The sequence below is a fragment of the Cydia fagiglandana genome, chromosome 20 (assembly GCF_963556715.1).
Source record: "Cydia fagiglandana chromosome 20, ilCydFagi1.1, whole genome shotgun sequence".
Taxonomy (NCBI): domain Eukaryota; kingdom Metazoa; phylum Arthropoda; class Insecta; order Lepidoptera; family Tortricidae; genus Cydia; species Cydia fagiglandana.
The window spans coordinates 14,501,398-14,529,056 of NC_085951.1; the positions used below are offsets into that span (position 1 = coordinate 14,501,398).

At 36.7% G+C, this 27,659-nt stretch overlaps 2 protein-coding genes across 2 annotated transcripts in view; one reads left to right on the forward strand and one right to left on the reverse strand.

Moving 5' to 3' along the window:
• Nucleotides 1–18,073, forward strand: LOC134674482 (uncharacterized). The gene is made up of 4 exons (XM_063532581.1): nucleotides 1–160; nucleotides 13,070–13,255; nucleotides 13,722–13,893; nucleotides 15,094–18,073. Exons 1-4 carry the CDS (start codon nucleotides 153–155, stop codon nucleotides 15,298–15,300), a joined length of 573 nt encoding a protein of 190 aa, XP_063388651.1. The 5' UTR covers nucleotides 1–152; the 3' UTR covers nucleotides 15,301–18,073.
• LOC134674905 (uncharacterized) overlaps nucleotides 18,068–27,659 on the reverse strand; it is a 23,225-nt gene continuing 13,633 nt past the window's right edge. Inside the window, exons 12-13 of the mRNA XM_063533062.1 lie at nucleotides 20,685–20,855; nucleotides 18,068–20,142 (exon numbers count right to left, since the gene is read on the reverse strand). Coding sequence (XP_063389132.1) covers nucleotides 20,101–20,142; nucleotides 20,685–20,855 — 213 coding nt within the window. The 3' untranslated portion in view covers nucleotides 18,068–20,100. The remainder of the gene's footprint in view (nucleotides 20,143–20,684; nucleotides 20,856–27,659) is intronic.

Genomic DNA, 27,659 nt, shown 5'->3' on the forward strand with positions numbered 1-27,659 from the left:
CACTCGCGCCATTCAGCCACAGTACCTTTACCGTTGCCCGCGAAAAAACGCGTCCGTCGATTTAAAAAGTTTCGTTTTATTTTTAAATTGCGTAGATTATAAATAGTGGATGCTCCCCGCGTGAGCCGCTGTGCGAGACACGACGCAGAGACATGTACCGGTTAGTGCATTTCTTTTTATTGTTTATTGTTTACGGAGGCAACTTCATGGTTGTTTGGCGGGAAAAAAAAACCTATAGTATAAGTTTTTTTTTTTTTAATTTTAATAGTGATGGAACGATGGACCTTTAAATTCTTTTTTAATGTGGATGTTGTGTGACATTATGTTTTTTGTTTTCGTTATAGTCCATAGAAACGTTTCTAATTTTCAATTTTTTTCCCATACAAATTGCAGTCGGGTTGCAGTCCGTCTGTATCGACCCTTTGATTCGTTGATGGTTAAGCTAGGCCCCCTGATCCTACTTGTTCCCTTAATACTGGGCCTAGTGTATTTACTTTGTACCGTAGCGCAGAAGGGACCAAATAGCGACCTCTTAGGGGGGTTTTATCAAAACGTTAAAAGAAGGATTTTTTTTAATAAAAATTGGAGACTGCAGCAAAAGAAATAACACTACTTAAAATTATATTTTACATTTTAATCTTTAGTTCACACGAATGCTATAATCAAATACCTACCAACAATAACAAACCATAATAGTCCGAGGCGGAAATTCTTGTTATCTGTGTTCATCCACAATCTTCAAAAAAATAACTTTTCTCGCAGTAATTACCTACCTGTGAGGATAAAGTTTAAATAAATATGTATACTTTGTTAATAGAATCTTAAGAGCTTTATTTAACACAAATACATACTGGGGGCCGATTTTTGAAATTCGACCATTCGATTTCGTGTATTTCGTTAATTAATATCTCCACTACTAGGCATTTAAATTCTACGAATAGAATTGAAATCGAGTGTTCAATACCACTAGATTCCAAATTTTTATCGCTCGTATCTCAAAAATTAGCATTTCGCCGTTTTCCATCGATTTTCGAGTGACGAAATCGAACGATCGAAATTCAAAAATCGGCCCCCTGTAGGAGGTATGACACCGAAAATGTGGATTGCTTGACTTTATTTTTTTAATGTTTACGAGTATGATATGTGTCTCAGCAGCCGATGTTTGACATGATAAGATTTGTTAACTTAGCTTTACGAATAAATGCAATGATTTATATATAATTTAAAGCTTACTTATTACGGTATTTTCTATGTGGGTATGAGTATGCAATGCATCAGGGATCTACCTAGGGAATGCAAATCGGTTATTTTTTGTATGGAAATAACGGCGGTTTCGGTTAATAACCGATTATTTCCATACAAAAAATAACCGAAAATAACCGATTTGCATTCCCTAGATCTACCATACCTATATTATACTTACCTCAATTACCTGCATCTTAGACTTAGACGAGAGATTTTTCGTAGAATTTTCTTCGTTGAGTTTTGAATAGGTAGTTATTTGTTTTACATGGGGGAAAAGTTGCTATTCAACCCTTTATGCCAATATTGCTATTCAATCGAGCAAGCAAAACACTTCATACTTGATTTTATTCCATTTGAAAAGTGGAATCTTGAACGTTGCGTAGACAGACGGACGGACTGACGGATAGCGGAGTCTTAGTAATAGGGTCCCGTTTTACCCTTTGGGTACGGAACCCTAAAAAAGAGCCTTTATGAGTAATTTAGTCAAAAATATATCGTGACAGCTCGCGATTCAATGTTAACTATCCACTTAGCAAAGTTAAGAACAATATTTCCTGCATGTAACTGCTATTGTGTACATACAATGCACGGTTTTTCTACACTTACGATTGTCTACAAATATGACAAAACATCGGAGTAAATTTAACCTACATACACAAGTTTGAGTTTAGGCCCTATTCTTAAATTAATTAATTAAAATAAATATTTTGGGGGCAATTTTTTCACAGATCGACCTAGGCGCAAATTACATAAGCAAAGGTTGTATTTACTCACTATGCTGGATACCAGCCGATGATGATGATATACTTACATAGATAAATACATACATACTTAGAAACAAATATTCATAATAAACACATAAATAAATGTCCTTATCGGGATTCGAGCCAGGGGGACCTCCTACTCTCGAAATTTAAAACGGTTTAATTTACCTATTTACTTTTAACATCAGAATCAGAACCAAGTATTTTATTCATGATAAACTTAAAACTAAAATTACATGCAAGAGAAACTAAAACATAAATATATTGTGTACCTACTTGTTTAAATTTTACAATGACAAAGTTCTTTAGTTCTGTATTTTATTTTTAATTAATTATACTTGTCTAAAACACCGCTATGTCAAAATTTCCTATAAAAAAATACTAACCATCGCACAGTTTCGCATGAACGGAAAGTCGTTAGTTTATCTTAAAGTTTTTCACATCCGCTTGTTCATTAGCGACGAAGTTAATTAATAATGTGCCGTTAATTACATTTGGCATACAATTTCAAGTAATTTCCTTGACACTGCAGGGGCCGCGGTCAAGATGACAATCGGTTTTTGACAAACGCCTATCGTAGTCTAACGCAGCGGACCTAACCAACATGACAATTGCTGTCACATGTCACACCATGTTAGCGAAGTCATGACCAGTCAAAAAACCGTGTCGATTGCGTCTCTGATAGGTACAACACAGTTAGTTCACTGTGTTGTACCTGTTTGACTAACTCACCAGATATACTTGCCATCAGATATATCGGAGCGGTCGAGGTTCACAAATATCTGAACACGCCTCTATTGTCAAAGCGTTAGAATGCGTGTTCAGATATTGTGAACACCTTGGCCGCTCCGATATATCTGATGGCGACTGTACACAAGTCACGTTCACACGGTAGTGACAGTGACTCATTACATTAATTAATTAGTTAGGCGCCTACCTAATATATAGTTAATTTATAAATTCTCCAACTTTCATTACAATATATTTAATTTGTTAAAGAGAATTAAATAACTACGTTTTTAAAGAAAATACCCATGAAAGAGAGGCTAGGTCACCCAAGTTTTATTTTGTTTTACTTGTTTTAAGTATAATTATAGTTCTTGTTGTGTAGGTAGATTTAATTTTAGGTTGTGCTTAAGTTGAAATCAAACTTAGCATTCATAAAAAATTAAATAAATTAGGAGGGATGGTAATATTATGGTTGAAATTATTGTAAATCTGAATTTATAAAATGGCCATAGAGGGATACGACAAAACAAAAGGGTTAAGGGATTTATGAGCTTTGTCTCTCTGAAAAATATCAGCTCATGTACGATGCGCCTCGGGCAACAAATGTGTTACCTACTTTACATAATATGATAATTGCACTTAAACGCCCACTAACCTTGATCATGCACCCAGTTAATTTATATAAGACGAATATACAATATATACATATAATTATATCTAGGTATATGTTATTTTATTAGATCGAACATATGCACTAGTTTTTTAATAAAGCAACTGCCTTCATAAAGTTCAGGGCTTTGAGTATTTAGTAACTGGAGACGCCTTGTCATTTTCTGTACCAAAAAGTCTGCCGATTTTTGCGGGGGCGGGTCACGTCAAATGTATGCCTATGGCTGAACGGACGGAGACGAGTTCGCCCGAAGCGAGGAGTTTCGCACCCCTGACGTAACTTATTTTTTTATGCAACTCGCTCGTACTCACATATTAAGTGCGAGCAAGATCAGTAAAGTAAATTACGTAGACTAACGTCTACGTAACGCGTACGAGTATATGTCAGTTTTGAGACTGTCAGTGACTCATGGTACTGGCTATAACCGCGAAAATCGATGTTCGCAAATTGCGGGGATCTTTCTCTTTTACTCCAATGACGGCGTAATTAGAGTGACAGAGAAAAATCCCCGCAATTTGCGAATTTCGGTTTTCGCGGTAGCCCCTCAGAGGTCTAGACATTGAATCCTACTTAATAATCCACAACACTTTAACAGCTAGTTTGTATAGCTTCATTCCAACAGGAAAACAAATACTTCCGTTTACAACTTATGACCCAGTTGTGTAGAACTCGAGTTCAACGACTTGTCCACAATGTGCAATACAATACACATACAATTAAAATTATCACCCAACATCATCACCGTGACATCGTAATGTCCTACCGTCCCGTCCTCGTATTGTGCAGGCTTCTTAAATCTGGTGCTATATCTTTTTAATTCTAATCATCATCATCATCTCAGCCATTTAATTCTAATAATATATTTAAATTCCGGTATCACTTTTCTGCCGGCCCAGGACCTGGGGGCCTAGCCAAAATAACGTCGTTCGTAGAGAAATAAAACGCTTGATAAACATATTTTATTTATTGTATCTTAATAACAAACGCCGTGAAACCGTATCGGGTTTGTACCGACATTACATTTGTGGATAGGTACATTAAGCATTGTTGTGATACATAGGATAAACAAAAATAATGTATGTAAATGATAGCGTTTCGTTTCGTTTTCTGCAAACGATTGTCAACTTGACTAGACCCCTTATGGCCCACCCACACACGCGGATAATGTTTTTTAGAGTTTTGTACCCAAAGGGTAAAACGGGACCCTATTACTAAGACTTCGCTGTCCGTCCGTCCGTCTGTCCGTCCGTCCGTCCGTCTGTCAACAGGCTGTATCTCACGAACCGTGATAGTAGTGACAGTTGAAATTTTCACAGATGTATTTCTGTTGCCGCTATAACGACAAATACTAAAAACAAAATAAAATAAAGATTACCTAAATGGGGCTCCCATACAACAAACGTGATTTTTGACCAAAGTTAAGCAACGTCGGGCGTGGTCAGTACTTGGATGGGTGACCGTTTTTTTTGCATATTTTTCCGTTTTTTTTTTTGCATTATGGTACGGAACCCTTCGTGCGCGAGTCCGACTCGCACTTGCCCGGTTTTTTTGTTGGGTCGATTGGGTCGATATAATATTTCTTCAGTTAATTATTTGTGTAATAATAGTACATTATGATACACGTGCGAAAGGTAGGAAATTCGCAAAGAGTGGCTATAAATTGAAACACGACCGAAGGGAGTGCTTTAAATCGACACGAGTTGCGAGTTACCTTTTCGCATGAGTATTGTACAACGTTTCACATTTTACAGTACATGGGTATAGTGCTAGTTACTGCACTAGGGCGACAAAGTAACACCATATGTACTGTAATAAAATATTCATTGATATTCGTGCATAAAAGCAGTGGTGGCCGAGTGGATATGACGTCTGACTTTCAATCCGGAGGTCGCGGGTTCAAATCCTGGCTCGTGATGACTTTTTCGGAACTTATGTACGAAATATCATTTGATATTTTTACCACTAGCTTTTCGGTGAAGGAAAACATCGTGAGGAAACCTGCATACATCTGCGAAGAAATTCAAAGGGGTATGTGAAGTCCCCAATCCGCATTGGGCTGGCGTGGGGACTAAAGCCCAAGCCCTCTCGCGCATGAGAGGAGGCCTGTGCTCAGCAGTGGGACGTATATAGGCTGAAATGATGATGATGATGAATGATTCGTGCATAAGTAACAGAGAGGAAGTGCGTGTGTAATGCACATGCAATGCTTGTGTAACGCATTATATATATGCGCTTAAGTAATTATTATACTTGCATTTTTGGCCATCACACGCAATTGATACTGGATTACGGTATTTGCAGATCAGGTTCCGAAGAAAGTTATGGTTAGACTTGATAAAAACCGCGACCTTGCCTGCATGGGATTTAATTTCAATGTAGGTCATGTAACTTCTTTTGTTATGTTTTTTGGCATTCAGATTTTATTCTTCAAACATTCTGTTTTTGACGATCAATTTACAAATTTTTTTTTTTTTGACGATCTTTTTGAGAAATTCTTAGTATTGAATTCAGTCTGTTGGTCTTAAGGGTCTAATACTTTGTAAAATATTAATAAAATCGGTCCTTACTTTCGCATATATAATATTAACGATGAATTGCAAAATGTTTGTGTCACAAAGAGTGGAGAGCGGAAATAGCCATGCCCATATCTGTGCAAGAATAATTTATTTACGAATTACGAGTTCTTCGTAAATATGTAATATAAATTCGTAACAAACTCGCCAGTCGACTCCATATCTGAGCATATAAACCGCTTAGGTCTTTTCGACATGTTTTCCACTATGTGGTTGTAGATTTTAATAACATTTTCATTTATCATGCTTTAAAAGTAAGAATAGGAAGAGGAGGTGTCTGGTTAGCCCCAAACTAGGCTGAGCCTAGTGAGCCTGTGTCTAGGGGCTTAACAAAACTAAAATTTAAATATTTAGGTCATTTAGGTAGTCTGTAGGTAGGTGAAGTATGCAGAAAGTAATACGTTCCTGCTCTACACCACGTTTTTTTTTCAAATTAGAAATTTAATAACATCAAAGGTAGTGGTAACTTTTAGCCTCCAAAATTAAATCTGAGTAACTATAAACTGAATTATAGAGTCGACATATTATTGTAGCGCAATATTGGATATCATAGGATAGCATCTTGGAAGAAAAAGTCCCTTGCTGTAACCTGTATTTTGTTTTATTTATGCATTGTATTTTGTTTTATTTGACGATCGGTCTGGCCTAGTGGGTAGTGATCCTGCCTGCGAAGCCGATGGTCCTGGGTTCGAATCCCAGTAAGGGCATTTATTTGTATGATGATACAGATATTTGTTCCTGAGTCATGGGTGTTTTCTATGTATTTAAGTATTTGTATATTATATATATCGTTGTCTGAGTACTCACAACACAAGCCTTCTTGAGCTTACTGTGGGACTTAGTCAATCTGTGTAAGAATGTCCTATAAAATTAATTTATTTATTGTGAATTGTGAGCCTCCACGTTGCCCATATATTATGGGCCTCACTCCAACACATCTCAAGGTACCGGACCTACAGCCTACAGGTAGAGAAGCACTGAGATCGTGCTCGATTGAAGCACTGTTTCATGTCTCACTGAAATCGTGCTCTATTAAAGCACTGTTTCTTGTTTCGGCTTCACAGTGGCCAGGACTTTATCATTTTTAAGCTGCTTAATGAAAAAGGTCATTCACTTTACGTTAATAACGTAAATTGTCGGCAAATGCGTTTCCATTGTTCTAAAGTTAACTTGTCTCAATTACCTACTTTGGACAATTGTTGACATTATACTCAACTGACGCCTCTGAGACGCTGACAATAAGGTTGTGTAAATATTTTTGGAACGTTGGCTTGTAAATATATTTGTGAACTCGACTTTACAAGGCTGCTGCATGCCTGCATGTAAACATTAGTGTGACCCTCCGACTATCAAACAATACTAATGTTTAAGATTTGTTAGTTTTAATGAGCTAGCTTATCGGTGTTACTGTGCGTCTAACGGATGTTCTCAGGAAATATGTTTACGGTTATTTTTTTTAGCATTAGAAAGAACTCCGCAGAAGCAAGCGTGCAGTTTCTATCAGGCTCGTTAATTGTTAATAATTATTGAATTATCTAATGTAGCATGGTCAATACATATAATTTACTTCAAATTGTTACCGCTAAAAGTGCCAGATTTAGAAACACAAGCGAACTTCTGCGAAGTTCTTTCTAATGCTAAAAAAAACGGACTATAGGTACTTCTGATTGCCTCAACCATGTTAATATTTTTTAGAGTTGTGACAATTGTTTAGACCTTCAGGCTTTCGGAGAATGATGGATAAATATTATACTGAAACTTCACTAGGTAATTTGTATTTCAACAACTTTTAAAAATTATGAAGTATTTAGACCCCTTATTTTTCATACAAAATAAATATTATCTTCAATGGACGCCATCGCCACGCCATATCATTGTGATTGATTGACGTTGCTTGTCACGCCTTAAACATAACAAAATTTGCAATACATTGCGTCTTAGAATAAACTTTAAAGTGTATTAAAAATTAAACCACAATTTATTTTTAAAAGTCGCTGAACAAATGTTGGTCAGTATGAAGAGTACAGCCTACAGTTAAATTTTTTGCTCATATTACAGGCCACACCCGGTATGTATTTGTACGCAAGAATGCTAAGCAAATAGTTTAGCTGGCTGTACAGTCGACGTCAAAGACATATTTACACTTTTGCACCTTATTCGTTTGTAATAAGGCGAAAAATGTAAACATATCTTTGACGTCGACTGTTCCTGCCTACAGACAAATTCAACTCGTTTTTAAACTAGTCTTGTTAGAACTTGAGCTAATATTAATCATATAAATAGACTTAGGTACTTATATTTTGTGTCATTTGCTCGAGTCAAATAGGTCCCCAGTTCAGAGCTATAGTTCGTTTTTTTAGCATTAGAAAGAACTTACAAGAAGGTAAGCGATCTTGACATGTCTTTTAATTGAAAAATGCTTTTTAAAATTCAAAATTTATTACTTATGAAAGCAGAAGAATATAAATGATCGTATTAGATTCATAATTGTTACATATTTGCCGTAACTTATTTTTAAAATGAATTTTTCAATTAAAACACAAATCAAGATTGTTTACCTAATTTCTAATGCTAAAAAAACGAATTATAGACGTAAAGAAAGACAGGATTTATCATAACTGTCGTGATCTCATATTTACAATATGTACGTACTAGCTGTGTTATGTAATTGCTATGAATCCTTTGTACGATTTCGTGTGTGTTGTATAACTTAAACAAACGTGTGGACACTGGAAGACGGTCAGGGTCTGCTATGTTTGCCGACATTTTTACCACACTGTGCAATTATTTGAACCCACAGACTCAAGCGATACTACCTACCTATAATAGAAAACATTTATTTTGAAAAGGTAGCTTTTAAATTAATTACATTTTCTCCTCAGCAGCTCGAACAAGGGTACTTTGCTTCTTAAAAACAGTGAGCAGAATGCGATTTTGCTCACTGAGTCATTTTGTCTCACTCAGTGAGCAAAATCGCATTTTGCTCACTGAGCGAGACCAAATGAGTGAGCAAAATTGCATTTTGCTCACTGAGTGAGACAAAATGTCATTCAAGTGACCTTTATAGTCAAATGTCATTTCAACATGCGGAGTACATATAATACAAGTTTGATATACTTGGGTTCTATTATCTCTGTCCCTCTAGGTATGTTCTCACTGCTTAGGGTGAAAATTTTTGTGTACTACACGAGATCAAAGTTATTTACATCTCGTGCGCTTTTGAATCCCTTACTACGCTCAAGATTCTAAATTAGATTCACTCGCTTCACGCTCGTGAATCTATTATAGAATCTTTCGCTTGCACGGGACTCAAAATAAGCACTCGAAGAAATATCAAACTTTGATCTCTTGTTATACAAATAACTGTGATTTTGCTCACTGTTTTTAAGAAGCAAAGTACCCTTGTTCGAGCTGCTGAGGATATATATTCCATATAAAACTTGATAGACTTATTTATTGGTATAGTTTTAACCATGCCATACAGGTATCAAGCGGCAAAAGTTTGGTGGATAGGTAACTAATTACCTATATTTATTATTTTTAATAGAGCTGGTTTTTCACAGGCAATGCTAATAACCTCAAAATCGCAGGTTATGTAATAAATGTCACCGTTTATCAATCTATACTGTCAGCCATGAAGCTCGATAAACCAACAGACGACCGGTCATTGTACTATAATATTCGTTAATTTATTTAAATTAAAAATAATAATTTTGCATATTTCGTCGTCTATTATACATATAAATATATGGTTTTTATTGAGATATGGGATCTTATGGAAATTTGATTCCCGACCAAACCAAAGTAAATAAAGGAACTGGTAATATATCAGCCATGCGAGCTATATCATTTAAGTAGGTATGTATGATATGCAGCCAAGACTATTTCTTAAACACTAAACGACGAAAGAGATATTAATATTATTCATCTACCTTTTCTGTACTTGAATCTGCCAATACATTTCCGTTGTAACAATACTCTGGCAAGCTTTGACAGTAGAAAAAAGAGGCATAATTGAAAAATGCATACACGAACCTCGATCTCCAAAACAAATTCGCGCGTTTTTCTACAGGCAAATGCCAGAGTATACATATTTATGTTGCCTCAATCTACATAAAACTGACAGCAAATCATCTTATACTTCAGGTCCAACATTGTGAATGTCAGTTAAAGACTTTTCGACATAGTTTTTGACTTTTTGTAGATGCGTCAAGAACAACACGCAGATTGATAGTTTCACTCTGCTCCCTAAGCATAGCATGATGGGGAATCTGAGACTACCTATTGTTAATAAAGAAGTGCGACTTTGTACTTCTAATTACAAAGTTTGTAATTAGAAGTACAAAGTCGCACTTCTTACGTTTAACGTTGATGATCGATTTTACGACAGAACTGGGGGCCAAGCCAAGATGACAATCCTACAAACGCCAAACGAAAAGAAAATATGTATAATTTTACGTAACTATTTCCATACTACATTATTGAAGTTTCGATTGAGGTTTTTTTATTAATAAGAATAAGAATCTTTTATTTGCAATAAACATTACCAGGTACATCGGATTGAATGAATGGAATGATTGTGATCTTGGCTGTGCTCCCCCTGGTATTAATTTTGACCATATTATATTGTTGCAGTTAGGTATAAATAAGTGTCTACTGTGTTATATTAGCCAATGAAATATTCTCTATAGGTAGATAAGTAATATTATTCCAACACGCACGTGCTGCTGTTTTCCTGGTACCGTTTTAGTGGCATTTACCTTATATTGGAGTAGTTTATAGCTTTATGATCTCACTTAGGAATTTCGCTCCAAATTATATTAACATTTTTGCATAATTAAATCAAGTAAGTAGTAAAAGCCACTGTGCCACGCGTGAACTTCTAGGTCTGCCACTTTTCTCAGGCGGTTGGCAAATAAATAGTATAACTAACGGTAACTGTGGGACTAAATCTAGTTTATATACTTATTACAATTTTACTTATCATAATAGAAAGCAGCCAAGCCTTCAACCAGACCGTAGCTGTCCGTAATACCATCCTTACCAACCGCCTCCCTCAGTTAAGGTAGAATCATATTTATTAGCTCGAGCCGCATTTCAGCATGCTTTCAGCTTTCAAATGCGTACTCATCTTCATACTAACGAGCGAGAGGCTTCATACTGATAGATGTGATTCCACCCTTGAACGGTATACCTAACTATATATAAGGTAAACGTACTGGTACTCGACGCGGTCCCAGTACATCTGGAAACTTAAGTCATTGTCAATAGAGGTGACAGCAAGGTGTCATCTATTGGGCATTAGCATGTCGAGCACTAGTACGTTTACCTTATAGGGTTTCAGAAAATGGGAGTGTGCGAGTGCGCTGCCTACGTAAGCTGGCCGTGAGGGTGTTGGGCGTACGATATGATTAAATGTAAGAAGGTCATGCATGACCATTAGCAATCATCAATCATTAGGTTATTGTTACACGTTATATTTTCTTACAATTTGATTAAGGAGACAAGATCGATATTACAAAAAGTTAGTATGAAATGACATTTTATGTTCATATTATGAAATGTCATTTTAGTCTACCGAATAAAAAAATAGACTTTAGGTACCATATACAAAAAAAAACTAAACACTATTTATGTAGACAACAAAACGGCATGGAAACGTGGAATCCTTTCTGCTCTCCTCCTCCAAACACGACACCCTATACCTATGAAGTTTGCGATTCTACAACTGGCATACTCTAAAAATATTCTAAACAATATTATATAACTTACTATTAAATCAAATCAAATCAAAATATACTTTATTCATGTAGGCCTAGCAACAAGCTCTTATGAATCGTAATTAATCTTAATCTAATTATCAGAGCAATTTATTGATGTTAATATTATTCCATAATAAAATTGGATTATTATACATGTCAAATTTAACACTAAGAATTTCACAAAAGGATCGTCAAACATTAAAAAAAAATTGTATAAAAAAATACTAGTCTAGAATTTCTAGAATAAAATCTAAATGTCAAAAAAAGGCATAAGTAACAAACAAGTAGATAGTATTACATCGGAAATATTACATTATGGATAGTATTACATTAGAAGTATTAGAACAAATTAAATTATTTTCAGAATTTTTTTTTTCTTTTTATTTCAAAGAGTACATTACTAAGTAAGTAGTGACCAAGGCCTACAGTGTCCCAGGCTGGAATCGAACCAGCGTCCTCTAGCTGCTATCGCGGCAGGTGCCTGTTCAGTTTATATAAGTAATATATTTAATATTAGCTATTATTTAAATTAAATAACAACAGCACATATGTATAAGGTAAACGTGCGTCTAATGTCGCAGTGAAACACCAAACCGCATTTTATCACAGCCCAGTTCAACTTTAATTAACCATAACATTAATTAATATTACCGGTTGTTTACAATATGGGTAACGGAAAGTCATTTGAGTTAATAACAATTTATTATTAGCAACATTCTTGTAAAAACTTAATAGCTATAAGATTAGTCTGCCTTAAATTGTTACTAGGAATTTACGGCAGCACTATTAAGACACCGAAAATAGATTCGATGAATTTGTAACCGATCATTTGTAATTGTAACTGCTATTTTAGAATTGATTGGTGGAAGACGAGTAAACAATAGTTTATACTGCCCTGCTAAGCCAATTAGCGGTAGGTATCTCAAATAAAAATCCCATAGGATTCCTAAATTTAACTTTACTTGTTGTGTTTTCTTTATTTCCTGACTCTAAATTTGACGAGAAAGGTAAACAATACAACTAATGTACCTAAATCAAAATCAGCCTAGGTCCCAATACAATAGCCATCATTTTGCAAGGTGATTAGATAGGCCATACTGAAAAATATTTACATTATATACTGAACAGCCATATCAAAATCTGAGATCGCGAAAAAATTTATATTTCGTACAATGCGGCATATCAAGTCACGATTTCGGGGGAAAAAATCATGATTTCGGAGCAAAGAACCAACCCCATATCAACTTTAAGTTCCAGTTTTAATACCTACAACCTATGTACCTACTACCTACCTATATTGTAATTGTATCTACATTTATATTTCAGACTAGTAATCCTGTTGATCGCCGCCGCGGCAGCCGCGCCGCAGGACAACAGCATAACCTTCATAAAGAGCCTGCCACGGACCGAAGAGCCGCTGCCTCCGCCCGAAGAGCTGGTCCCAGCGCCCTCCTATGCCTCTTCACATATAGAGAACCTGCCTTTGAGCAGCCAAGAAACCTCGGATTACAGGTTAGAGCTAGTCTCGTTGTTTTTATTTTAGTAACAAACAGCATAACCTTCATAAAGAACCTGCCACGGACCGAAGAGCCGCTGCCTCCGCCCGAAGAGCTGGTCCCAGCGCCCTCCTATGCCTCTTCACATATAGAGAACCTGCCTTTGAGCAGCCAAGAAACCTCGGATTATAGGTTAGAGCTAGTCTAATTGTTTTTATCTTAGTAACAACAGCAATAACCTGCATAAAGAGCCTGCCGCAGCCAGAAGAGCCGCTACCTGATCCTAATATAGATAATTTAGAGGAGAAACTAGGCCTCATCGAAATTAGTCCAGTTAAAATGATATTTTGTACAAAGTTCTAAGAAACTTATTGGTAAAGAAAAAGAACCGGAATTCGCATCAGAGTATGAAAGAAAAAGAAGATATTTACTCGAATTATAAAGAACCTACAGATTTCTGATGTATACTTTAATTTTGACAGGACAGAAGAAGACAGCAGCAAGCAGGAGTACCTGGACACGTCGGCTGACACGAGTCAAGATGAGCAGGCCACGGATTCCACGGAAGAGTCCACGTTGGAAGAGTCCACGGAAACCAACGAGGCCACTACGGTTACGGAGAGATACCTGCCTAAAACTACGAGTACACCTAAGGTAACTAGTGGCAAACCCCCATGGCTACGTCATTTAGAAAAAAAAATTTAATCGACAAAAAAAAGCTATGTACCTAATAATCGAACCTGCCGGCCTAGCCAAGGTTACAATCGCTATCGCTTCGACAACGAAAACCATTATGTCTCTCTATCACTCTTCCATATTAGTGCGACAGCGACAGTTGCGTTTCGATCGCTACGGAGCGTAAGCGATCGGCATCTTGGCTACGCGGCCTGCTCAGCAAATTTCACGAGAATCGGTTGAGTAATGCGACCTGTAGGCGATTCGCCTAAGCTGAAACGAAGACCTACACTTTCGCTCGGTCAACTATTAATATCTATAGGTACATATATGTCAATTAACGACTAAACTTTTTTCAATCCTTAGCCATATTTTGCGAGGTGAATATGTAAGTGCCTCACTAAGCAAGTTTTACTATAAAACCAACCATTTAAGTTCAAAAAACATTCGCTGCGCTTTATATTGACTGATCTACCTAATGGCGATGTATATTTCCACACTGCCCCAGTGTCTACTTAAGGTTAAAAGCCGTTTTCTGTTTTCCAATTGCTGCGTTACGACTATTATGTCCGGCAGTATAACAAAAAGATGAGGCGTAAACATGTAAAAGTAACGCACCACTACATACATGATTGATGAGGTTATTACTGTTATTAGTAACCAACTAATCACTTATTAGTAACCAATTATAATATGCTATTTAGTATTCGTAACTTCGCAGGTATTTAATTATGTAACCTTAATATGATTGTATACTCTTTTGGCGTTATTTAAACTAGTTACAAGCTTCAATTTGCTATAAATTGGCCAATATGACTTGGAATTCCGGTACCCGTTTAAGAAGTGTAACACTCTTACAGTAGATATCGCTAGGGGCGCCTCCCTAAGGCACATATGGTGGAAATCAGCGATGTTGCGGATGCAGATTGTTTGACATTCGCGAATGCGGATGCGGATATTTAAAGCCTCACATCCGCGGATGCGGATTTATGGCGGATGTCGGGATCTAAACGATTTCATTATAATTATAGTTTGTCAAACTACTGTCTCATTTAGACAGAGACAATCATATATCTTTGTCTTATTAGAGTACAATACTAGCACCCAAAAGAAAAGGATGAGCATAGTTTTCCTGGTTCTTACTGACTGGCAAATTGGTTTGACCAATTATATTTTCAGTTTCAGCTAAAAAAATCCCCACCAAAGTTCTACTCAAAACTGAGCTACTTCGAGAAGCCAAGCTACTCCGCGCCCACCAACTTGGTGGACCGCTCCGCCAAACGCAAGTTCCGATCGAACTGCCGCTGCGAGAAGATCTCCAACTGTCCCAAGCTGCAGATCACAGTGCCACGGTGTCCGGAGGAATATTTCTTGTGCTGCTTTTAAAATGTCATACTGTCTAGGTACTTATAGTTTGTTCAAAATGAATTTAATTTTTAAATTATTGCTTTGAAAAAAATATTGGTTAACGGGTTAACCATCTAGGAATTGTAGAGGACGGAAACGGGCATTTTCACTTAATTGTGCACCTTTAAGGACCTTTAGCAATCGTTACAAAACTGACGGTTAATGTCAAATCCCATACATTTTGTCAGGAATGTAACGGTTAGACGTTACTGAAACATGACTTAAGTCGCGCTTTAAAGTGCAAGTTAAAATGCCCAAACATCATATAATCGACGATAAGAGTGCGTACAGATAGTGCATAATTGTTCTCCATCGTATTTTCTCGGAACGGTTCGTATTTGTCATAATACGTAAGTACCTACTTCAGTCAACCCAGTCACAGAATAAATAATAGTACTAAGGTACAGAAGACTCACTCTCTAACAAAATGCGTCTGTCACGATCAGCACAGATATGGCCGCTAGGTGGCGACAGCGCCACGCGCGGCTTATGGCAAACCCCCAAAATTGGGGCGAACGGATGGAGATTTAGCTACCTGTAGCAAAGCGACGAAATCGCGGAGTGAGCCACGCCTGACTCAGTACTTTTTGTGCCGAGACTGATTGAAATGGCAAGACACGTTCGTACGTTTCCGTAAAAATACGATGGAAAATAATTATGCACTACATCTGTATCTCGTTGACTATATGAATTTTCTCGCGACTAATCTCGCGTCGCTGCTGAAGAATCTTGTTTTGTGTTGGGTGTCAGTTATCAAAGACTTGTTTTATTGTATAAAAAATTAATTTTAAGTATTTTAGTTTTAATATTCAACCGAAAACTAAGGCTTAGGGAAGGATTTGTTTTTTCCTGAATTATCTTCTGTATGAAAATAATTGTATCAGTACTAAGCCGAACGAAATTTGTAATCGATACCAAATTAAAAAGTTGAACGACAAATAATAATGTCATATGGATACGACTATTAGTAGCGATAAATAGCCGATATACAGGGTGTTTGGTACATCGTTTGCCAAATTAAAACGGCAGATAGGTTGAGTCATTTGCTATCTTCTCATGTCTTGAAAAAGAAAAACTGGCCATGTATTTTTTACTACTGCTCAAGTAAAAATTTGAAATTTACGAAAAACTGCCATAGAACTGAAAAATAAATGTGCGCAAAATTAAAAATAACTAGGCCTGGGAAGATAGCAAATGACTCAACCTATTTGCCGTTTTAATTTGGCAAACGATGTACTAAACACCCTGTATAAGCCAATTGTATTTATACAAAAGGCCTCTTTTACTTGGTCAAGCTCTTGAAACATGCATCAATGGTACCATTTAACAAGTGTAAACACTTGTAAGTGCTAGGTACCTGTAGTAACGAATACATATTTTACTGCCAAGTTTGTGTAAAGTTAACGTGGTCAGAGTCTAAATTGTAGCTTTATAAAATAGGGCACAACAGGGACAGTCGCCATCAGATACATCAGAGCGGCCAAGGGTCATTCTCTTAGAGTATGTCTGCGGTTGCGTCTAATTGCGACGATTCTTTTCATACATTTTGTATGGGTCGAGGCAATTACACCACAGACTTATTTTTTAAGAATGACCCCCAAGATAACCGCTCCGATATCTCTGATTGCTTAGATGGCTGTACATGAGCAACCAAGCCCCTTATTCATAAACGCGCTACAAACCTCAATTAGCTAATAATCGTTCTTTATCTGTCACATTGACTTATGTATTTGTAAGAAAGTGATAAAACATAATTTAACCAAATCAGGCCCGTAAAGTTTTATGAATCATGTGGTAAGACTATAACATGTGTTCTTTTAAACCCCACCGAATACAGTTTCAGAATGTTATAGCAAAGAGAATTTGATATAGAAGCGGATTGTCAAAGTCATTTTTAGGGTTCCGTACCCAAAGGGTAAAACGGGACCCTATTACTAAGACTTCGCTGTCCGTCCGTCCGTCCGTCCGTCTGTCCGTCTGTCTGTCACCAGGCTGTATCTCACGAACCGTGATAGCTAGACAGTTGAAATTTTCACACATGATGTATTTCTGTTGCCGCTATAACAACAAATACTGAAAACAGAATAAAATAAAGATTTAAATGGGGCTCCCATACAGCAAACGTGATTTTTGACCAAAGTTAAGCAACGTCGGGAGGGGTCAGTACTTGGATGGGTGACCGTTTTCTTTTTGCTTTTTTTTGTTTTTTTTTTGCATTATGGTACGGAACCCTTCGTGCGCGAGTCCGACTCGCACTTGCCCGGTTTTTATAGCCACAGCTCAGTAACTTTACTGCCATCTTTCGCCCGCCTGCCAAAACTTTTAGAACGCCATTTGACTTTGATCCTTGTTCTTTCACTGATATGTGTTAAACTTGTTAAATGTCAAAAAGTGTCGCGATCTACTCGAGTATAGGCCTAAGGTATGAAAAGATGACAGACTTTGACAATCTCTATACTAAATTCTCTTTGGTTACAGTTATAACCACAACTAAAAAACTACATGAAACAAATATTATTGAAATATCAACCTTATTATCTAAGCTATACCGTGCAAAATGGTCAATTTCGTCCATTTTATTAATATGTATAATTTTAACCTTTTGACCGCCACTATAATTAAGGTGTGGCAGGCAAAGCGTTAAACCACAACTGGTGTTGTAATTAAAAAAACATTGATAGCAATTAGCAACAAAATGTGTACATGCTTTAAAATATTGTTAATTTATAAAAAATAAAACATGGAAAAACAATTAGATTTTTTTATTTTGGAATATAATAGCAACACTAGAAATGATCAATTAGAATAATAGCAACACAGATTATATTTATTACAAAGATCTAACAGAAAACAGTCAATTCATATATTATCTATCGTAAAATAGTTGTTATACATACTTATCTAAATATATTTTCCAATAGCCTATAGTTATCATAATATATATTCTAAAATGCGTTTTACGCTTGGCACTTTGTTTACTAAATACTAAATATTCATAGCCTACGAAAAATAAATGGTCATTTGACCAATCACAATGACCGTGTCTGTGATTGTTTTTTTTTTTAATTATACTAAAACTATGTCTGTATTTGAGCAGTAAACAGTTACTTGCGTCGCAAATGCCTCACTGAGAAATGCTTTATACTCGTAAAGAATCGAGGCATTTCGAGAATGAGTTTGCCTCGTCAGCTACGCGAATAAATGCAGACGACGCATTTACAGTGGCTGCTCAAATGAGGACACAGTTTGAAATAACAAAGATATCAGTAACAACTAAAAAGTTTAACGTATAAATGGCAAGGATTGATATTTGAGACAAAGATTTGGTATCGTCTTGGGTCGTTCCATTCGTTTTTCGCCAAGTTCCTAAGTTAGTCCTATTCTGCTTTCGTCACCCATTCTACATTCGTCACCATCGTCGGAGGCTTTCAATGTAGAATGAGTGACGAAAGCAGAATAGGACTAATTTAAGAACTTGACGAAAAACGAATGGGACGACCCAAGACGATACCAAAGATTTAAGATATATTTTTTAATTACTTTACTGGCGTATTTTAGAGCGAATTTAATAGATTTAAGTTAATTTTGCAATTACTAAGTCTCATGAACGGTTTTATTGTATTTGATCGTATTTATAGAGTATAACAATGAAATATAAATATTTTGAAGGATTCGCCAATTTTGACGTCGTACAATTCATAAGCATTATGTATTATAAAGATTTGAATTAACTTGTTGGTTTTATAAGTAAACAAAATAGAAATAATTATGTCTAAAAATATAAATAATACTAAGACGCATATAATAGTGCCAAAACATTGTACCTAGCTGCAAATATGTCAGAAGAAGATCGCACTGAATAGTAGGACCAAAATATTAGTTGATTTAGACGGCGCGCGAACTCGCATGCGATTTTAGTTACATTGCAGACTGTTGGTTACGTCTAATTCAACCGGCCGATAAAAACCCGCAATGGTATGAAACTCGTATGCGAGTTCTCGCATCGTCTAAATCAGCCCTAACTCTGTATGGCATTTGCACTGACAAAGTGTGCCAATGTCATCGTTAATGACAATGACATTATGAAAAATTGACACTCCCTCACTATGTTCTGTTTAATTCGGTGCAAAGTTACCTAAGGAGGACTATAAGGTAGTGGTCGACATGCTAATGCCCAATATATGACACCCTGTTGTCACCTCTATTGACAATGACTTAAGTTTCAAGATGACATGTACTGGGACCGCGTCGAGCACCAGTACCACCACATTATACACATTCTGATAAATCCATTGATAAACGTTGACCTTGTAGACAACCTTTTTACGTATAATTTACAGCGCCATCTACGTCAGCGACTATTTTATGCATCTCAGCACTCGGTTAATAATTGAAGCTAGAACACTGTCGTGGAAGAGTTTAAAAATAATTGTCATGCAATAGTCATTAGTGGCTTTCCATTAGAGAAGGATTTCTTTTAGTTGAGTGTGCTCAGAGCATAAAAAGGTCAACCACGGCGTTGCATGAATCCATCTCTTATTCATGCAACGCCGTATGTTAGGCCCAGCACCATCCGCTATATGCTCCATTTGCATAAGGACCCTTTTCCATTGGAAACGTTCCTTAGGGCGGTATTCCAACTGTCCAATTTCTTCGTCCAATATGTCTTACGTCTCACATTTTGCTTAGTGAAAGAGTGAAACGCACAGACATTGGACCATGTGCTTCTTTGATGGAAAGCCACAATATAGTATAGTTAATTAAATGTCAATATTTGTCTCAGTCCGGGTATAACACGTTCGCATCTCGACGACACCGCTCCTGTAAAAGATATAAAGCGACTAAATACATATATTTCAGGACAAGTATTACAAGTAGACAGGTTACCTGATGCTCTCTAAATAAGGCAGACATCTTACCTGATGTTCACGAATAAGGTCGACAATATATACCGGGTGTGGCCTGTAACACGAGCAAATAATTAAAACATAGTTGTATTCCTCAAACGGTGACACTTTTGTTCAACAACTTTTAAAAATTGTTAAGTATTTAGACTCCCTATTTTTCATACAATATAAATATTATCTGCAATGGACGCCATCGCCACTCCATATCATTGTGATTGACGTTGCTTGTCAAGCCTTAAACATAACAAAATTCGCAATATATTGCGTCTTTGAATAACTTTTAAAGTGTATTAAAAATCAAACTACAAGTTATTTTTAAAATTCGCTGAACAAATGTTGATCAATATGAGGAATACAGCCTACAGGTAAATTTTTTGCTCTTATTACAGGCCACACCCGGTATACATCTTACCTGATGTTCACTAATAAGGTTGCCAAGGTTGGTACACATCTTACCTGATGTTCACTAATAAGGTACACAGGCAGCGACTGGGTGCAGAACTGGCACGGTATGACGGGGTCGTCCGCCTCGTCCGCGGGGCGCGGGCGCGGCGGCGGCGCGCGCGGGGAGCGGGGGCGGGAGGACTTCCTCGGCCGGTACCGGGTCAAGTCGGGCCGGCACCCAGTCTGCAAACATGTACCACTATAATAGGGTATTTTCCTACTAGCAGGGGTGCGAAACTCCCGACTTCGGTCAAACTCGGCTTCGCTCGGCACAGCATTGCTCCGAGCAATTATTAGGGTTGGCACCACCTGACTTCCCTTTTCGTGCACGACCACAGATAAGATAATCACTTGATTTTTGACAACCCTAAATAGCCGAAAGGGATAGTGCCATATATTAGAAAGGAACAGCATGATTCGACCCTGAACAGCTGTCAAACTTCGTTTTTGTAGGTAGTTTCCTTTCTGTACGGTAGTACTATTAATTATTCTGTCTACTAACTAGTCAAATCAGTTACTTTTATAGAACTGACAAAACGATTTGTAAATATGGAATTTATATGAAACATTACGGAGTGACTTTTTATATCGTTGGGTGACAAGCAAAAGTCACTAAGTACCACCACAAGTTCACAGCCATAGTCAACCATATTAGTATTAAAAGAAGGTCGATTTTTGTTTAATTTTTTTTAGTAATTACTGATTTTTGCTTGTCACCTGTCGATATTTCTATTCGATTTATTAAAATAGAACTTGTGTTTAAAACTGACTCCTTGCTGTGTTTTTCTAATAATTATCTGGTGCTTTATTTCATGCATCATGCATGGTGTAAGATAATTTATTTTAAATACAGTATAATATCCTATTATCTTCCTAAGAGCCTTTTTACATTGCCCAATTCGATATCGGATGTGGGATGAAAGTAAAATGTAGAACTTATTAAGTTTGAAGCACCGAGCTGCATTTATTTTGTTTAGTCAAATTTTCAAACAAATAATCACGTTTATTTCCTACGCCATAGTTTCAAATTTCACTGGCAAATTTTGGATTTATCTTGCATGGCTGCACCTTAGGAGGCTATGAAATGACTCCTTGAATATCACAGTGCTTTTATAAAAATGGTGCTCCAAGCATCGAAACTATCGATTATTGAGTTTATCGATAGGTATAGTAGTGTAGTAAACGAAGCAAGTTGTTGTATGGACACCCATGCATTAATTTCTCAGTCGATGAAATTTTGCTTGATTATTGTATAGTATGAGCCGAAACTAACATATAAATATCCAAAAAAAAACCACTCCTAAGTTAGGTATTTATACGTAAAAATACAAATCTGTTTATATATTGAACCGAGTAATTCCTCCGTCCAAAATTATTTTACCAAATAAGTTATTTGTATGTGATATTAGAAAAAAATCTAAAAGTTTTGTCAAACATGAGAATATTTTTTTTACGATAATTCCTTTTTTGGCGCTCATTTTCATCGGAAAATTGCTCTGCCATTTTTTCCTTCTTATATGATCTTAGAATATAATTTGGCGTAGTGGGTAAGAAAAACCAAAAAAAATTCATACCCAAGTTTATGTATTTTAGAACTATAAAAAACTGAGTGGAAAATTTCTTAGCCTGATTTCTTTTTAAATATATACTAAGTAGTCACGTATATACTTAAATCCAAAATATCCAAAAGAACTGTCATCCCTTGTACACCCCGCTCTCTATACACTGCTCCCGATATGTTTACTTTTGAATGCGCTCGTTATTTTTTTGGATGTTTTTATAGTTGAATGGAAAGAAAACTGTGAACTTAATTCAATAAATAAAATGGATAGAGAAATTTTCCACAGCGAGTAAAAAGGCAATTTCTGAAAAAAAGTATAGTTACATGGCAAATTTTTTAGATTTTCTATTTGTATGTATAAATCGGCAATAAAATGGCATTCCAGTGAAAAAATTAGACTGAGCAATTTTCCGGTCCAAGCCACGCCAAAAAATTATATTTTGTTAATATTGGTATTTCTGCGGGGATTTTTTTTTTGATATTTCATATATTGTTGCAATACGTTACACGAACATGTCCGGAGAAGAAAGTTTAAACGGAGCAATTTTCCGTAAAAAGATATTAACGATTTAAGACTTTAGGTATTTACTTAAATACTATTATTATTATTCTTTGGAAATTTATACAATACTTTTTAGGGTTCCGTACCCAAAGGGTAAAACGGGACCCTATTACTAAGACTTCGCTGTCCGTCCGTCCGTCCGTCTGTCACCAGGCTGTATCTCACGAACCGTGATAGCTAGACAGTTGAAATTTTCACAGATGATGTATTTCTGTTGCCGCTATAACAACAAATACTAAAAACAGAATAAAATAAAGATTTAAATGGGGCTCCCATACAACAAACGTCATTTTTGACCAAAGCTAAGCAACGTCGGGAGAGGTCAGTACTTGGATGGGTGACCGTTTTTTATTTGCTTTTTTTTGTTTTTTTTTTGCATTATGGTACGGAACCCTTCGTGCGCGAGTCCGACTCGCACTTGCCCGGTTTTTATTTATTGATACTTTATCATACTGTAAAGCTTTTTCTGGCTGTGGAATTACTGCGGGGTCCACTACCTTTATTTACTACACTATAGGAACTCCCTAGCTTCTCATTCGATTTTGCTCCCTAAAATCCATGTCTAGCATCTCATTTGATTTTGCCTCCTAAAATCCATGTCTAGCATCTCATTTGATTTTGCCTCCTAAAACCCATGTATGTTTATAATTGCATATTTTGTTTTTACTAAATGACTCAGTATTTAATTGCTGAGTACAGTCAGCCGCAGAGAAAAGTGATCCCCTGCATAGAAATTAGTATGCGGTGCTAATCGAATAGTATTGCTGACTGTACATGAAAAGAATCTATTAATAGATAAGGTACGGTCGCCATCAGATATAACGGAGCGGCAAGGTGCTAAATAATATCTGAACGCGTACTCTAACCCTTAAATGCATGATTTTTTCCTTTTGCCCGAAATTAATATGTGTATCACATAATTGTTTGCAGGTTCTAGGAAAAATAGTAAAAAAATAATATACCTAACTTCGATTTTCACTGCGAAATCAGTGTTAGAAGTTGAATTGGCTAAATCATATTTAAGTATGTAAATATGTAATTTTCAGGAATAGCTAATATGACATTTTTTACTACCATTAGAAAGGTATACTACTTGTGATATACCTAGTTGTTAAATATAAAATAATTACAAACCCCGAAAACACCGTTCAAAATCACATACTAAAATTATCAACTTCTGGATTTTTCCAAGCTTTCCGACTTTTCGCCTTAAAACAAATATTTATAAATTAAAAAAATTGCGTTAATTTAACCCTTAAATCATTACCTTACTACTTGACGTTTGGTATAAAGGTGCGTTCAAGAACGTAAGCCTTTTTTTTTTAATCTGTGAGCTGTCTAATGCTTTGTAGACATTTGGCAACACTATGCATAACATCACACACATTGACAAAAGAAGCGTGATCAGATATCTGTGAGCATTTCGGCCGCTCCTATATATCTGCTGGCGACTGTATTTAATTCGTTACGTAAGAATGGGTCACTGTTTATAAAACATCAGGTTTACGCGTTTCTATTCATCGCCGTGATCTGTTTACGCCAAACATCATTTCTTCACCATGTTTACTTCACCAGTCAATAACAACCTTTATGATGTCAACTTGATGAGCTAATCTATTTTTTTTTTTTTAATTTAAACTGATCGGCGATTGGCTCTAGTCACACCTGATGGAAAGTGAAGACAGAGCCTAAGATGGAGCTCACCGGTTCAGTAATAGCCTATTCACTCTAGCTTTAAAAAGACCGAGGTCATATTATTATTATTTTATTTTTATTTAACTTTATTCTACAATTTGAATCTGTACCATATCTATATATAAATGGAAGTTTACCTATTGTGATAATGGGTGCACAAATCATCTTAAAAATATGTCCCATAGCTCTTATGTCAGTAAATTAAGAGCTACGGGACATATTTTTTTAAAGTTGGCTACACCCATATTTTTACAGTTGACTGTTCAATTGATCTAAGCAAAGCGACATTTAGGAGCATTCCATGGACTGTCCCGTACAGACCTACTATTTCCTGTGTTGCAACTTTTTTTTCGGCATTTAAAGCAGTCGATTATTTTTGCATATTTTTGCTGATTTGTCAAAGAAAAGGAAACTCTTATACCTGCAAATCTTTAGAACATTCGCGTCTGTACGGGTCAATGGTAGACAATTTCATGGATTACTCCTTTAGACTGGCAAGAACTTGCATGCAATTTTAATTACATTGCGGCATCTGATCAAACTTTTGAATTCAGTTTCCCTCAGTAGTCGGCAATGTAACGTAAATTGCATGCAAGTTCTTGATGGTGTATGCCTCGCTTGAGTGTATGTATTGTAGGTGCGATCAATTTATAATGTACACAAACGCATTACACTGTAAATGGTTCAAATTACTTACATATTCATAGCTTGTCCTGATCGAAAAATACTTATTGGCCTAAAAAAACTTTTATTATAATACTTATTATTATTACGAAAGAATGTTATACAATGTGTAAATACAATACGGGCAAACTTATTTACACATTATCAGGTAAACTAAAATACAACAACACATTCAACCAAATTCACGCCATGTCATATTCCTGGATAACAGCGGTTAAAAACTCTAACCACCTCTTCTCGAAAGTTCTAAACAAATTCGTCTTTCCCTTATCATCTAAGGCGCTGTATCTTATAGAGTTGATAGCTAGTTGCTTCAGCACCCGCAGGTCGTGGTTTCTGCTGGTGATGGCCGCGAACGCAACGTAGAAGTCGTCGGTCAGAGGCCGCGCGCCCCACACGCCGGGGTCGTCACTCGATAACACGACGGGGAGTCCCAGCGACAAATATGTCACTAGCGGGTGACTGCGGATATCCTTGACCAGCGATAACACCGAGTTCGATATCACGTTGACCTCTACAGCTATGTCTTTACGATGGACGGTCTTAATAAGCACGGGATGCTTGATCAGAGAATTCGCGTGGCCAATCCTTTTCGTTCCCAACAATATGGCGTCGAATAAATTCTCATCCGTCGGCGTACCGTGCTGGTTAGTCTCGCCGGCGTGAAAATAGTAATCTATCCCTTTATCCTCTTGTAACAGAGCTGGCGCAAACTCCTTTAAAGTTCGACCTTTGTCTTCGTGGCCGACGAGATCAAAACCCGCAATAAGATTAGGCAGCTTCAGTTTCACTGCGCGAGCTTCGTCTAATTCGTATTGTATACCTTCGGAACTAAGTTTTCTACTAGGAGATAGTATAATCTTCAAACCGGCAAAGTTAGGGTATTCCTCCTTGAATTTCTTCACTACGTTATCATGCAGCGACGCCATGTACATTCTGTCGTGAAATGTACCGTTTAATTCATACAAAGAATGCAGATTTAATCTAAGTTCTGCATACATGACGTTGTCATCAAATAGGTTCTGCAATGACTTATAAATGTATTTCTCGCGCACAGGCCGGTACTCTATTAAAGAATGGATCGCAGCCATAGTATTTCCGAATTGCTTCCACGCTTCATTTTCGTTAGATTCGAGATTCAAACCATCCTCCGGTCCTAAAGTTAACCGCTCTTTTAATATTCTATCAAATTCTGAAACTTTTGTATTTTTCATTCTCAATTCTTCGACGAGTTTCCATGCGACCGGGCAGGGTTGCTTGGGGGTGGTTGGGGAGAATTGAAATCGCAAATGGTTGCAACTTGAACACATGTACAAGTGTTCCTCGTAAGTTAACTTTATCAAGTCGTCAGGATCTAGCATTAGCGAGCCATGTAAGTGCAACGCGGCTCCCTTCGGCATAAGTCGGATAATTTGATACAATCTCGAGTCCCTCATAGTATTTCGGTACTGGAAATAGTGTTTATAAAACGGTACACTGTCTATATCTACATTTTTTAAGAACATTAGTTGTTCGTTGACGAGGTCCTCCTTGTCTGAGAGACGCAGTTTCATTCCGACCGTCAGTTGGGAGTCCATGTCGACTAATTTTGCTCGTATTTTCATATACTCCTCGACGTCTTGTGCTTTCAATAGACCAAGGAACGTCAAATACAAAACGCAGATCGTGATGCCTTTCATGGTTTCACAGATATTCACTTAGTATACACACTTAATTACTGATGGTCATCGTCGACCTTTTCGTCTATAGCAGACGATTATCGCAATGTTACAGCGATCCTGAGCCGAAACGAGGTATTTTTACGTGCGATGCGTCGATTTTCGCGGTTGGCCCCCTGATGGCTATGAAGGCCGATGCGATCGGCACAATTCCGGACTTCTGGCAGAAGAAACACCACAGGGTCTTCAGCACTGGTTTATTTTCTGGCTAATATTTTATATCGCGCTAGTACATCACATACGGCCAGTACTTATTCTTGTATCTCACAGCTGGGACGATTCTAAGTCCTAGTTGATTTGTTTAGCCACTTATGTTTTTTATAGCAATCTTCATAGTTTACTGCTTGCCGATCAGTCCGTCACTTGTGGTTGGTGCTACTGGCTTTTTTTTTCGACCAACAAGCCTCAAACAATTTTTATTTTACGAACAAAATGACGAGATAAGTATTCTTATTTGGTTTTTCTAGTCCATAAGAGTCTCTAGGTGTTTTGCTACTATGGACTTCTTGGAACACAAAACTTTTTATATTTTCACTTCACAATCTTTGAAAAAAAGACAACCGTCTCGCTGTCGCCTCGGCCGTAAATAGTGCCCTTAAACAATCCGATCTATTATTTATACTGTTCCGATTATGTAAATTTAGTTGTTTACTTTACACGTGTTTACATAAATATTTCCTTTGAAACGTCCCATTATACCTATTCGGTAACACTAGCCTTCAGATAAATGAATGAATGAATGAATTAAATGATAATATAAACACCAG